Here is a 12,405-nt window from a genome sequence, read left to right on the forward strand (position 1 = left end):
TTCCCTTCTCCTCCCGCACGGCCCAATGGTGCGGCAACTCTCCCGTTGTGCGTGTGTGACTACTCTGTTGTACTTCTCTATACTACAGTAAAGAGAGACGCCGGGCTTTTCTACTCCCTCGTCCCCCGTCCCCCGTCCCCGTCCCCGTCCCCTTCCCCCTTCTCTCTCTCACCACTCTCTTCTCTCCACACTTTCCATCCTTTTTGCCCTGCCTTTCGTTCCCTTGCTTTACCTTCCTTTGATTTCCCTGCCCTTGAATGAATCACTTCCTTTCCCTTTGACCCTGCAAATCGCCTTTTGCAAGGACCCCCAGGCATAGCCACCTACGTACCGTGCTATCTCGTTGGATTCCTCCCCGTTTCACTCTTTTCAAACGGGGTTTGTTTCCATACTTTCGCGTGCTCTTACGGCCACTACCCTACTGTCCTTGTCCGTTTTTGATCTGAGATCATTCGGTCTACAAACACGGGCTGTGTCTGTGTGTTTTTGTCTCTTGAACTGCTTCCGTCGTCGTTTGCTGCAGCAACTCTTGCAGCCGCCTTCTCTACACTACAACTAGACTGCTAGACAGTCTGACGCAACGATCAACTACCACAACTGTTGAGACCAATTCGAATAAAACGACCATAGCTACGATCCTTTCAATATCGAAATCGAAACCAACTACATAAACGTCCAAAATGTCTCTTGCTCGAGCCTTCACCAAGCGCGTCAAGCGTACCACTGAAGAAGTCCATCTTCCCATGCGTTCGGCCACGACTCGTCGACCGGGCTCAGCTGGCAACCAGCAGACTCTGCGACACAAGATTTCTCTCCCCGTCCAGCTCATCTCGACGACCAACATGCTCTCGTTCAACGCACCCGACATTGCCAGCGGCAGCCCGACCACTCCATCTGGCTCTTCTTCTTCTGCAGCGTCGGTCAATGACGAGGACAGCTACTCGGACAATAGCTCTCGTCCCGGATATACCACGCCCATTTCGTCCCCGGAGCCGTCTTCGCACGATGCCTCTCCCGTGGGGCCCGAGCCAAACCATCTGTCCTGCTACTTTGCGTCGCCCACGAGCTCTCCCAAGAAGGCCAAGTCCATCCACCGCAGCAAGATCTCTACGTCTTCTGACCTAGACGGCATCCCTGCCATTCCACGCCGCGCCATGTCCCACACCAAGGCAACTCACACGGCTATTGCCCGTCACCGGTCCATCTCCCAGCACCGCTCGCACAGCAGCCTCGACCAGGCCGCGGCCCGTGACTCGCTCGACATGTTCTCCACGGCGTCGTACGACAACAACCCTTTTAGCCGTGAGCTCGAGCAGGTGAATGAAGTCGCTGAAGAATTTGGCGTGCGCGACAGCGTCGTCGACGAAGACGCCCGGATCTTCCAGCAAAAGGGTCTCTGCAAGTACGCGGCCGAGGAATACATGTTTGAAATTGGCGGCCTGTATGGCGGTGTCTTTGACGATAAAGCCATGGCTCCTGCCTGGATTTAGTTCTCAACATGCAATGAACAACGGGACCGGTTCCTGTTTCATTGCTAAAGACACCACTCGCGTCGATCATCTCGCTGCCCTTTTTCTTCTTCCTTCCACTTTTACTTTGGAGAGTCTTTTCTTCCTTTTGTTTCGACAACTGTCCATATTTTTCTTTTCCCTTCGTGGACGATGAGGACAGCTACGACGACGACGCTTTCGTTTTCAAACAAGTGTTTCCTTCTTGCTCAACTGAAGAAGCAACAGCGCTTTGAATCGCCTCGTTTTCGTCTTGCCGTCTCTCTTCTTGTGTATTTGGTATTTCCTTTCATCTCGTCCATTTCCAACCTTTGGTCTACGACGAATGGATAGATGGTCTTTTCTTCCCTTTTTTTCCTTTCATCTCTTGTTTTTATGTTCTCTTTTTTTTTTTTTCCCGGTACGCCGCTGTTTCATGTCCGCATTTTTTTGTCTGTCCGACACTTTTCTAGGCTGGTGCCAGAAAAAGCTGCTCGACGACCAAAAAGAAGCCCCACGTTCCTTACCAAACCAACTCTGGGAGTTGAGAAAATGCGACACGATACCCACACCACTGTTCTATACAAGTGGCTTAACTCCCGTCCACTCCTTTAACGAATCGTCATGCTGTTTACGCCTCTATCTTCTTGTCTGTCTTTTTCGTCTATCACACATTTTTTCCTGCTTTATTTCTTCTTTATACTTTACTTTGTTCATGGGGCCTTTTCTTCGTTCATTATCTATTTTCGTGGTTCATTTCATCGGGTGCAATAAAAAGGGAATACGGGCTTAGGAAACATTTGCGAGAGAGAGAGAGAGAGAGAGAGAATGAGAGAAATCTTTTAATGGGATATATTTTTTTAAATTCACGTTATTTCTCTCAACTTCCTTCTAATCTTACTCCTGTGATAAACACGAGTGAGGAAGATATTTGCTTTTTTATACTTTCGTCTCAACTTCTCCAGTGATATGTACAATTATCCTCCACCCACTTGAACAAAGTGCTCTCTCTACTGTGAGATCGGTGCTCCAAGTTACTGTAAGACAGACAGACTTTAAAACCCCCGCCCCGCTCTAGGCGTCATAGGCCTCTTAACCGCTCCACTCGCCGACGTAGCCACCCTTCTCAGCGCCGGATTATTACTATTACTACTAGTAGTACCACTACCACTATTATTCTTCGTCAGGGACGTCGTGGGTCGTCTAACCGCGGATGAAGCCCCGACAGTAGTAGCAGCGCCGCCGAGGCGTTTGGCGCGAGCAACCTGGGCGCGTTCGTCCTCTGCGGCGCGGCGGCGGGCGTCACGTTCGCGGTCGAGCGCCATTTGCGTCTCGATTTCCATGCGGCGGTTGAATTCGGATTCGGTGACGCGTTTGTCCCGCGCGGAGTAGCCTTTTTCTTTGACGGAGTAGAAGACGCCGCCGAGTTCTGCGAGCCACTGGATTGGTGAATGATGTTAGTCGTGGTATCGGGGATTATGTGGTTTAGTTTCGGGAGGATTAAGGCGGGGGTTGTGTGTGGGAGGTGTTGGTTGTGCTTTTGATTTTGATAAAAGAAGTGGGGGGCAGGAAGGGGAGGAGACGTTTGGTTGTTTAGGATGGTATAGATAGAAAGAAAGGAGAAAGAAAGGAGAAAGAAAAGAGAAAGGGGGACTTACGTGTGGATCAACAGAAGTGACAGTGGACATGTATTCCTTGGAGGTAAGGATGAGTTCGTGGTAGACTATGCGAATGGCATTGGTTAGTCAATGTAATAAGTAAAAGGGTAATGCGCAAAAAGGAACAACGTTTGAAAAGTAGCAAAAGAGGAGCAATTGCCAATGGGGAAAACACAACAGGTGACATACCGACATAGTCAGGAAGATAGCCCAACCCGTACAACGCACTGGTGGGATGCAACTGCACAGTCACGCTGGTCCGCAAATTGACATACTCCCCAATACCCTTGACCTTGGCCGCCTGGTGGTAGTACCCCGAGCAGATGCATTTGCGAATAACGTCCCAGTCGGTGCCGCAGCTGGTCATGGTCATCTTTTGCAACTTCATGATATCAAAAAGCTGGTCGCGAATCTCCTTTGCGCGTCGAAGGGATTTTGGATGCAGGAAATGCCGGATGCACCAGCCGTCCGAGTACCCGTTGGCTCTCCACTGCGTGTACACATGCAGCAGGGTGAGATGGTCTGATTCTGGGACAAAAAACTTTTCCCGTGCGGCATCGGATTCTTCCTGGCGCTCCTTGGGTCGGTAAAAGACGTTGGGAACGGACAGCATGGACACAATTGTCAGCATCTCTTCGCTGCAGCCATACTCCTCGGACGTGATGATGAGCTTGGCCAGAGACGGGTCCATGGGGAAACTGGTCATGGTGCGACCCATGGGTGTGAGATCGCCGAGATTGTCCAATGCGCCGAGTGACCACAGATCGAAAAGAGAGGTAGTAATGGTGTCTTGAGGGGGCGGGTCCATGAAATCAAAGTCGAGCAGATCCTTGACTCCAAGTGATTTGATCAAGAGAATTGTATTGGCCAAGTTTGTCCGCTGGATTTCGGGAATCGTCTGTATGTACATTTCGTTTTTGAATGCCATTTCGGTGAACAGGTGATAGGCTTTGCCTGGTCCGGTGCGGCCAGCACGTCCAGCCCGCTGTGACGCGTTGGCTTGTGAGATGGGCGTGATTTGTAGAGTGTCCATGCCCATTTTGGGATTGTACACTTTGAGTTTCGAGTACCCTGCATCAACGACGTACATGATGCCGTCGACGGTAAGACTGGTCTCGGCAATGTTTGTCGCCACAATGACTTTTCTGACGCCCGGCTCGGCTCGTTCAAAGATTTTGGCTTGCAGGTCCGCAGGCATTTGACTGTAGATTGGGAGGATGCTGAGTTTTGGCGGATCATTGAGCAATCTCAGACGTTCCTCGACCAGTTCGCAGGTGACTTCAATGTCTTCTTGGCCCGTCATAAACACGAGAATGTCACCGGGACCTTGAGAAACGTGGATCGCGAGAACTTGCTTGACGGCGCTGTCGACATAATCCTCGCACGGCGAGCGAGAAAATTGGATGTCGACTGGGAATGTCCGTCCTGGAATGATAAACTCAGGTGCTCCACCGTAGAATCGAGAGAAGCGATCTGCATTCATCGTAGCCGACGTGACAATTAATTTGAGGTCTCGTCTTCGCGTGAGAACCTTTTTGATAAGGCCCATGAGAACATCGGTGTTGAGCGCCCGCTCGTGAGCTTCATCCATGATGATACATGAGTACTTGTCCAGGTCCGGTTCTACGAGAGATTCTCGCAGTAGGACACCGTCCGTCATGTACTTAATAGAGGTCTCGTCGCTAGTACAGTCCTCAAAACGAATGGCGTAGCCGACAAGACCTCCCAGTTTTACTTCCATTTCTTCAGCAACACGTTTGGCAACACTCATGGCAGCAACACGTCGCGGCTGGGTGCACCCGATCAGTCCCGTCTTTGCATAGCCGTCTTCGTGGAGAAATTGTGTCAACTGTGTCGTCTTTCCGGAGCCAGTCTGTCCAACGACAATAATCACTTGATTGTCTCGGATCACTCGCAAGAGTTCTTCTCTCACCGCAAAGGCAGGAAGATACTCTCGCTGCTCTTTCAATGACTTGCTCTTGCTAAACGCGCTCTGTCCCTCGCTCTTCTTCAAATGTTCGGCAAATTTACTGCCACCCTTTTGTTGCTCCTCTTCTCCCGGCGCCGGCGCCGCGCTGTCTCCTTCGTCTTCTTTCACGCCCATGAGGTTTCCAAGCGCCGTTCCGGCAACGTTGGTCGCTTCCTGCGCCTGCTTTTGTCGCTCCCTTTGCTGGCGCTTTTCTCGCACAACCCTGCTTCCTTTCCGAGAAAACACGGCCATGTCACTCTGTGGATCCCTGACCGCCGGTACGGGTTCCAACTGTTTCGTGAAGACGGTCCGGCCATCCAAAAACGGCGGCTTAAGGTCATGGACAAGAAGATGAACTCGTGTAGCCTCTTCATCATCCTCAAAATCCCCCTCATAATCTCGTCGCTGAGCCACGCCCGAGGTCAGCATTCGGTTCGTCTCCCATGCGTCATTGTCCTTCTGCCTCTGCACGGCCCGCGAGTTCACGCGCTTCATATTCTTTTTCTCACTCAAATCAGCCTCCCGCTTCTGATCAGCCCAGCTGTTGTCTGCTCCACCAAACGGGTTGTGCATCTCATCGCCAAACGTATAGCCAAATTCATCTCCGGCATACCAGTCGCGGTCGAGAGCATTCGAGTCCTCAATATCAACTTGAGGTTCGGGGCCGTCAAACTCTTGCTGGTGCGGAGGTGGAAAGCGAGAAGTACGTGGCGTAGAAGCCCTCGAAGAAGATGTGGCATTTGTCCGCGGCCGAATAGGTGTTTGGGAACCGCGGAACGGTCTGCTTGTCGATGGCCGCGGTGGGACCGCGAACCGGTCTGAATCGAGCTTTCTGCGCTTCGGGCTGTCCATTGTCGCAGTCGTCCTCTTGTATTCAATTGTCAGCAAGCTCTGTCTTTCAGCTGCTGTTTGGACTAATACACACAGAGCACCCTAGGCGCAATAGATGGATGAAGACTTATTTGCAGGAAAGAGATGTCGAGACGTCACAGCGGAAGAGTCGACAACAATAAAGTCCCAGGGACATCTCTCGCCGCTAGTCTGTATGTGGGCTTAGCGCGGTCTGATAAAAGATTACCAACGGAGATCTCCGTTGCTCGTCTCTTCTGATAATAATTTCTGTGTTGAAGTTGCAAAATAATTGTCGGTTCCAGCAACAAAAGTCTCAACGCTGGACGCTGTTTGACGGTAATAAATTTAGCCCGTCATGTCCATGATTACTGCAACCACTTGGGTGCCGCGGGGCTTTGCGGCACCTTTCCCCACAAAATACGATTTTAACGAAGAAGAATTCGAACGGATATCTAAGCTCGCAAAGTTGCAACTCGATGACGCCAAAGATGATCTAAAGGAGGCGCAGAAGCCGTCCAAAGATGAAGATGAGGATGAAGAAAGCGAGAATGAGATGAAGGACGATGTGCCTGCTGAGGGCAAGTCAAAATCTGGAAACGCCGCCTCGTCAGACAAGATGTTAGTTACGTCCTTGATCTTCACGTGCGTCTAGGACTGCAAAAGTTACTTACATTGAATACTTTTTTTTCTAGTGATGTCAATGACGATGTCCTCAAAGAATTTGACTTGGAGCATTACGACGATGACGATTCCGAGGATGAAGACGCTGGCGATCCAATGTCCCAATTCGGTAACGTTCGGTCACTCGCATATCACGACTCGAATGAAGAAGACCCGTACATTACTCTCAAGGAGAATGAAGAGGAGAATGAGGAGCGCGAGGACCTCCAGATTCTTGGAAACGACAACCTGGTGCTGGCTGCCAAGGTTGAGGATGAAATTGCCCACTTGGAAGTGTACGTCTACGAGGACGAAGCCGACAACCTTTACGTACACCACGACATAATGCTTCCAGCTATTCCTCTCTGCGTCGAATGGCTCGATATGCCCGTTGGCAAGGAAGGTGATGGATCAGACGCACGAGGAAACACCGTCGCAATCGGCACATTTGACCCGGACATTGAAGTCTGGGACCTTGACACGGTCGATCAGATGTACCCAAATGCCATCCTGGGTCAAGGCGCCGAGGAGGCCAACCCAGAAGCCGCCACAGCCGGCTCAAAGAAGGACAAGAAAAAGAAGAAGAAGGGCAAGAAGGTTGCAAACGACAACTATCACGTCGACTCGGTTCTTGCACTAGCCGGAAACCGACAACACCGAAACCTTCTGGCCTCTGGATCTGCCGACAAGACTGTTAAGCTCTGGGACCTCAACACCGCCAAGTGCGCTAAGTCATACTCCTACCATACGGACAAGGTCTGCTCGCTGGCATGGCACCCGCGCGAGAGCACAGTGCTGTTGAGCGGTAGCTACGACCGTACTGTGGTCGCGGCAGACATGCGCGCGCCCGACGCCAAGGCTCCCCGCTGGGGTGTCGAGAGTGACGTCGAGAGCGTGCAGTGGGACCCCCACGACCCCAACTATTTCTACGTATGTTCAAATTTCATCACTCCTTTACTTTCCTACTAACATAGATTGTTAGATCTCTACCGAAGCCGGCATCATCCACTACCACGACGCCCGAAACCTTCCCTCTAGTCCCGCCGCTTCCAAGCCTGTCTGGACACTTCAGGCCCACGATGAGTCTGTGTCCTCATTCGACGTCAACCCCATTATCCCCGGCTACCTTGTGACTGGCTCGACCGACAAGACTGTCAAGCTCTGGAATGTTCAATCATCCGGCGGCGGCCCCAGCATGGTCGTATCGCGGGAGCTCGGTGTCGGCAAGGTCTTCTCGACCAAGTTTGCTCCCGATACCGAAGTCGGTTTCCGTCTCGCCGTGGCTGGCAGCAAAGGCGTCGTGCAAATCTGGGATACTTCTACTAATGCGGCAGTGAGAAGAGTCTTTGCCGAGCGTGTCCCTGCTGCGACGGAAGGTGCTGAGGTCAAGGAGCGAACTGTTGGCGTGACAGAAGATCAGGAAAGCAGCGATGATGATGATGACGAGGACTCGGACGAAGATGGCGAGGGCAATCCCGATGGATGGGAGTCCATGGATGAGGATTAGTTTATCGCTAGCCAAAACGGGGGTTTGATTTCAACGGTCTATAAAAGTTGTCTCTGTTAGTTTCTACGTTGGGATGTTTCATTCATATTAGTAAAAGGTTCTGCATATGTGGAGTAATATTTTACCTCTAGAATTTGGTAGATAATATACCATTTTCCACTTGTGTTTGTTTACAGGATCTATCTGACAACACGTCCTGCTCTTTTTGAAACTCGTGTCTGTTTTTTTGGGTTCCCAATTTGTAAGTCAAACGGATCGATATTGGTATAATGATAGCTGGATATAATTTACAAATCAATATGCATGATACGACGCCAACGAAGTGATATCCCAGATACTATACTCTGTAAACACTCTTCAAAATCGAGATTCAAACCACTGTCCCACTTTCCCCAATCCCTGCTGCCGTGCTATATACCGTCGGACCCTTCTCCGCCTTTCATCCCACCACACCAACGAAATGAAAGTATGAGGGGACGAAGTAATCACGGGACAATATATAACTGCAGATAAGAATCACAGGACAAACCCCAACTCGTCCCTCCTATCATCCGTCAAGCGTCCCCACTCCAACAACAACCTGAAAAAGTAAATCTCCATGTCCTCCTTCCTGAGGACCTGGCCCGCCCAGTCACGCCCTTGCTCAGCAATGAGTTCGCCCTCCTTTGCATGCGGAAACCAAGAGACGTCTCTCCGGGCGGATCCTTTTCCAATCTGACCCTCAAAGCCAGCAAAATAAGCAAGGGTACTAAAGACACCATGCAGTCTTGGATCTATCGGGACAAAATGTCTCCACGCGAAAATGCGATCATCGTACCACTCTCTAAACATCGCAGTCTTGAACGGCAGGGAATGGCTCTGCAAAAAGGGCAGGAAGCGGCCGCTGAAACCTGCCCCGTCGAGATCGAACAGATATCTATGGCTCCAATGATGTTGAAAGTCCGAGGGGCCAACGAGCCCGAACTCGGCTTTCTCAACGGCGCAGTCGACCCCGCCGCAGCGGGAGATCTTATCGACGACTGCGACATCTAGGTTTAACAAGCGGCGTAGGTCCGAGGGGGAGACGGATTCGTAAATGTATTTCCCACGCTGGGTAGAAGAGGGGAGTAGCACGAGCTGGGGTTCTGAGTCGGTGAGGTTGTTGGCCAGATGCACGAGGCGCTGGCGTGTCATGCCCTGCCAGGTCCCTGCGCCAGAAGGGATGATGCGCTCGGGATTGACGTGGGGCGACTCTAGTTCGGGATTGACGTCGAAATCGTGAGGTAAGGCGTAGTTGGTGCCCGTAGAGACGCCTTCAGAAGTAGCGCCGCGCCAGAAGAGCGTGTTGGATTTCTCGAAAAAGGCGACGTCCGGGTGCTCGGGTGTAGGATCGTATTTGACTTTGTCCATGTAGTTCCATGCGCTGGGGTACAGAATGTCGTTGTACCCGGAGAGTTTGCTCTGGCTGAATACGGGCATGAGCTCGTGAGTGGTTTTGAAGGCGGCAGGGCTGAGATAGATCCCCTGGAGATGCGCCATGTCTGGTTGGTGACAAACGTCTGCGGCGAGAAGCCAGTTGTCGAGGAAGAGCCCGAGCGAGTGAGGCGCGGCGCACCAGACGCATAGATCCCGGGTGTTGTCAACATGGTGGGACAAGGCCGGGGAGCCAGCAGGGCAGGTGATGGCAGAGTAGTCGGTAAATGTGTTGGTGAAGGAGCGGTCGTGGAAGCGCGTCCTGCCAAGAGGGTTTGGGGTGACGGGCTCCCATTGTTTAACGCGGTTGGGGCTCCATTCGGGCGCCCGCTGACGGCCGGTGGTACCGACGAGGCTGGCTTGATGGCGCATGGTCTCAATTTCGGTGTAAGGAACGGCAACGCGGCATTCGTCGTTGAGGTTGAAAGCGAGGTCCATGTCTGGAAGGAATTCGGCGAATTTGTTGATCATGGTGGCGACACCTTCGAGCATCCAGCGATGGGTAGGCAGGACGTTGGGAGGAAGTTCCGCGTGGCCGTTGCGAATGCTGATTCCTGAGATTTCGTTCCACGGGTTGGAAATCATTTCCCATGTCCGTGAGCGGATCTCGGCGGGGCTAACAGCCCAGAAGGGGGATAGGTCTCGGTCGATATTGTCAAAGTCGTCATAGATGAGAGATGAGCGTTCAGCGGCGAAGCGGTACCAGTGATCAAATTTCCTAAAAGAAGGATAGGCGGTTAAGACATCATCTAGCATGAATAGGAGCAGAAGCAGACTTACGGTGGAGGATGACGGCCATATCGATTAAAGTAGGTGTCGATCGCTTCAGGAAATGTGCGGCTGGTTCTGCTTTGATTGCGCCAGTGGTCGTATCTTCGATTGGCCGTATACATGAGTAAGTCGACAGGATGATAATTGATATGCGTCCGCTTGAAGCAATCAAGCAGGATTCCAATAAAGCAGGATCCTAAGAGAACGTAATAGAGCCATGAGGGCCGAGGGACTTTGATGATTTTGAATTTCCTGGTTACTGAAGAGATCTCTGCGCCATGCTCGCGCGAGAGTCGGTAAAAGAAAAGTGCGACGCCTAGGAAGAGAAGAAAGACTGAGAAGACGACTTTTCGAGTTGAAACTGGCGGGAAGGGATGGATATTGATCAACGCTGTTTCCATGCCCTTTCCGTATGCATACGCTGAAGTGTGAGCAACTGCAATTCCAAGTGGACCAAGATACGGCAACTGTTGAAAAAAAATCAGTAGGAAGGTCAGGTAAGGCCGTTTACAGTGAGGAACTTACAAGTTGAACGCTAAACACCGCTAACAACGCAGTCAAAAGAAGATTATACAAGGATTTCCAGACCGGTTCTTGCGGAGGCGAGATGATCCAGTCTCGAAGAGGCGGTTTGATTATATAACAAATTGCTCCGCTGACGAAAAGAAGAATCGATGATATCTACCATTCGAAGGTTAGCCTTTGGATTGCAAGTGAAATTAGGGGTTTGAGGGAAGCCGTACCAAGAATGCTGAGCTAGTAATTAAGGGAGCCCTCGTAGAGCTGCCATAGGATTCCCTGCCTCGACTCCGGATCAGGATGTGAAAAGCCCAGAGTATATAGCAGTCTAGAATGCAAGAGAGTATCTGCAAAAAGGGTATAAAATTTCGGTTGCCAGATTCGATCGAACAGATATAAGTGGACCGTGGCCCTGCGCTTATGCTTGCGCCTATATAACTGCCAACACTGACGAGTAGCGCTGCAAGTATCGTTCCGAGTCGACTGCTGGCGCATAAATTTATGACAGTGAGGAGGAAATTGCCCGCCCGTCCATTAAGGGGAGTTCTTCTTCTCGTCTGCGGTCGTGGCGGTTTCCAGTGCGGTATGAACGACAATAATATCGGAACCAAAGCCTATTATGTTCAGCCAAGAACAAAGAAACGAGCGATCTGGTTCATTCGTACCTCCATTCCCGGCTTAGAGCATTGGAAGTCTCTGACTGTTCGCCGTAAACTCTCTACTCGTAGACAGATTGCGAGGACGGCTGTGAGGAACAATAGTCGTATGCGGCGCTTCCCATGTTCATTGTGAGGTCCTCCGTCGATCGAGTCCGGCGAGATTTCTCTCGAGGCATACGATGGTCGTCTATCTTCGAGGGGAATAGCATCGTAGTGTTGCTCGTCTGAAGCGGCGGCAAAGAAGCGGGGCCGACACTTGCTGATGCCAAATATTGCAGCAGAGCATACTGCCAGCTGGATCGCGGACGAATGCACTGGTCGATCTGCTCGATATTAGCTTTGCGCCGAGGTAATGTTTGGAGGCGCATGCGGTACCAAACGAGAACGGATGATCAAATGTTAAAGACAGTGCCAAGGTCAGAAAAAGGAGGCCCCTTTTGAGAAGAATCGATTAGCATTTCCGCAGAAACTGAGTATGTAGACGATTTGACGAACGCAAGGGAGAGCTGCGTTGTTGTGTCCATGGCATCGGAGCTGCCGCCAGGCGAGCGCAGCAATTGGCGGGCAGGCGGGGCTGCGAATACGAGAAGTCAGATGATGGACAATAGAGTTGGTTGATCACTTTGACAATTGCACAAGCTTACCTTTTTAATGAACACGAAATATGCAATTATATACTATCGCTTGCTTAAAATCGACTCCATTGAGAAAGACAACACTTTGGGGGCGTCGAGAACGTCGTCGAGCTGCAGCCGGACCGGGCGATAGGGACGTGACTGCTTCTAGAATGTTTTGGGTTGAAGGCGGACATGCGCCGGTGATCGGATAAACCAATTCACCGATGCCGACCAGATTTGGGTTTAGCGTCTCC

The 12,405-nt window shown here is 51.3% G+C and overlaps 5 protein-coding genes across 5 annotated transcripts; 3 read left to right on the forward strand and 2 right to left on the reverse strand.

The window, feature by feature from the left end:
- The first annotated feature begins 470 nt into the window (after positions 1-470).
- On the forward strand, positions 471-1,661 carry L228DRAFT_3496 (hypothetical protein). Its single transcript, XM_018336508.1, has one exon. The coding sequence runs from the start codon at positions 681-683 to the stop codon at positions 1,488-1,490; it is 810 nt and encodes a 269-aa protein (XP_018191588.1). The 5' UTR covers positions 471-680; the 3' UTR covers positions 1,491-1,661.
- L228DRAFT_3495 (hypothetical protein) lies at positions 1,662-2,411 on the forward strand. The gene has a single exon (XM_018336507.1). It carries the CDS (start codon positions 1,834-1,836, stop codon positions 2,278-2,280), a length of 447 nt encoding a protein of 148 aa, XP_018191589.1. The 5' UTR covers positions 1,662-1,833; the 3' UTR covers positions 2,281-2,411.
- Positions 2,412-2,851: 440 nt separating this feature from the next.
- Positions 2,852-3,327, reverse strand: L228DRAFT_242427 (hypothetical protein). The gene has a single exon (XM_018331438.1). The coding sequence runs from the start codon at positions 3,173-3,175 to the stop codon at positions 2,945-2,947; it is 231 nt and encodes a 76-aa protein (XP_018191590.1). The 5' UTR covers positions 3,176-3,327; the 3' UTR covers positions 2,852-2,944.
- A 2,918-nt stretch (positions 3,328-6,245) lies between these two features.
- On the forward strand, positions 6,246-8,310 carry L228DRAFT_279286 (WD40 repeat-like protein). The gene is made up of 3 exons (XM_018335672.1): positions 6,246-6,584; positions 6,659-7,556; positions 7,609-8,310. Exons 1-3 carry the CDS (start codon positions 6,322-6,324, stop codon positions 8,131-8,133), a joined length of 1,686 nt encoding a protein of 561 aa, XP_018191591.1. The 5' UTR covers positions 6,246-6,321; the 3' UTR covers positions 8,134-8,310.
- A 75-nt stretch (positions 8,311-8,385) lies between these two features.
- On the reverse strand, positions 8,386-12,278 carry L228DRAFT_257536 (glycosyltransferase family 90 protein). Its single transcript, XM_018333993.1, has 8 exons — positions 12,179-12,278; positions 12,030-12,108; positions 11,910-11,968; positions 11,541-11,857; positions 11,100-11,489; positions 10,882-11,037; positions 10,366-10,823; positions 8,386-10,303 (listed from the first exon to the last, which is right to left on the reverse strand). The coding sequence occupies exons 2-8, from the start codon at positions 12,056-12,058 to the stop codon at positions 8,650-8,652; spliced, it is 3,063 nt and encodes a 1,020-aa protein (XP_018191592.1). The 5' UTR covers positions 12,059-12,108; positions 12,179-12,278; the 3' UTR covers positions 8,386-8,649.
- Between the last annotated feature and the right edge of the window lie 127 nt (positions 12,279-12,405).

Source organism: Xylona heveae (genome assembly GCF_001619985.1).
Source record: "Xylona heveae TC161 unplaced genomic scaffold L228scaffold_1, whole genome shotgun sequence".
Lineage (NCBI taxonomy): Eukaryota > Fungi > Ascomycota > Xylonomycetes > Xylonales > Xylonaceae > Xylona > Xylona heveae.

Coding starts and splice junctions, on each gene's coding strand:
- L228DRAFT_3496 (XM_018336508.1), top strand. CDS start 681: ATGTCTCTTGCTCGAGCCTTCACCAAGCGCGTCAAGCGTACCACTGAA.
- L228DRAFT_3495 (XM_018336507.1), top strand. CDS start 1,834: ATGGATAGATGGTCTTTTCTTCCCTTTTTTTCCTTTCATCTCTTGTTT.
- L228DRAFT_242427 (XM_018331438.1), bottom strand. CDS start 3,175: ATGTCCACTGTCACTTCTGTTGATCCACACGTAAGTCCCCCTTTCTCT.
- L228DRAFT_279286 (XM_018335672.1), top strand. CDS start 6,322: ATGTCCATGATTACTGCAACCACTTGGGTGCCGCGGGGCTTTGCGGCA. Junction 6,585..6,658: donor GCCGCCTCGTCAGACAAGAT/GTTAGTTACGTC, acceptor TTTTTTTTCTAG/TGATGTCAATGACGATGTCC. Junction 7,557..7,608: donor ACGACCCCAACTATTTCTAC/GTATGTTCAAAT, acceptor ATAGATTGTTAG/ATCTCTACCGAAGCCGGCAT.
- L228DRAFT_257536 (XM_018333993.1), bottom strand. CDS start 12,058: ATGGACACAACAACGCAGCTCTCCCTTGC. Junction 11,038..11,099: donor TTACTAGCTCAGCATTCTTG/GTACGGCTTCCC, acceptor TTCGAATGGTAG/ATATCATCGATTCTTCTTTT. Junction 10,824..10,881: donor CGGTGTTTAGCGTTCAACTT/GTAAGTTCCTCA, acceptor TTTTTTCAACAG/TTGCCGTATCTTGGTCCACT.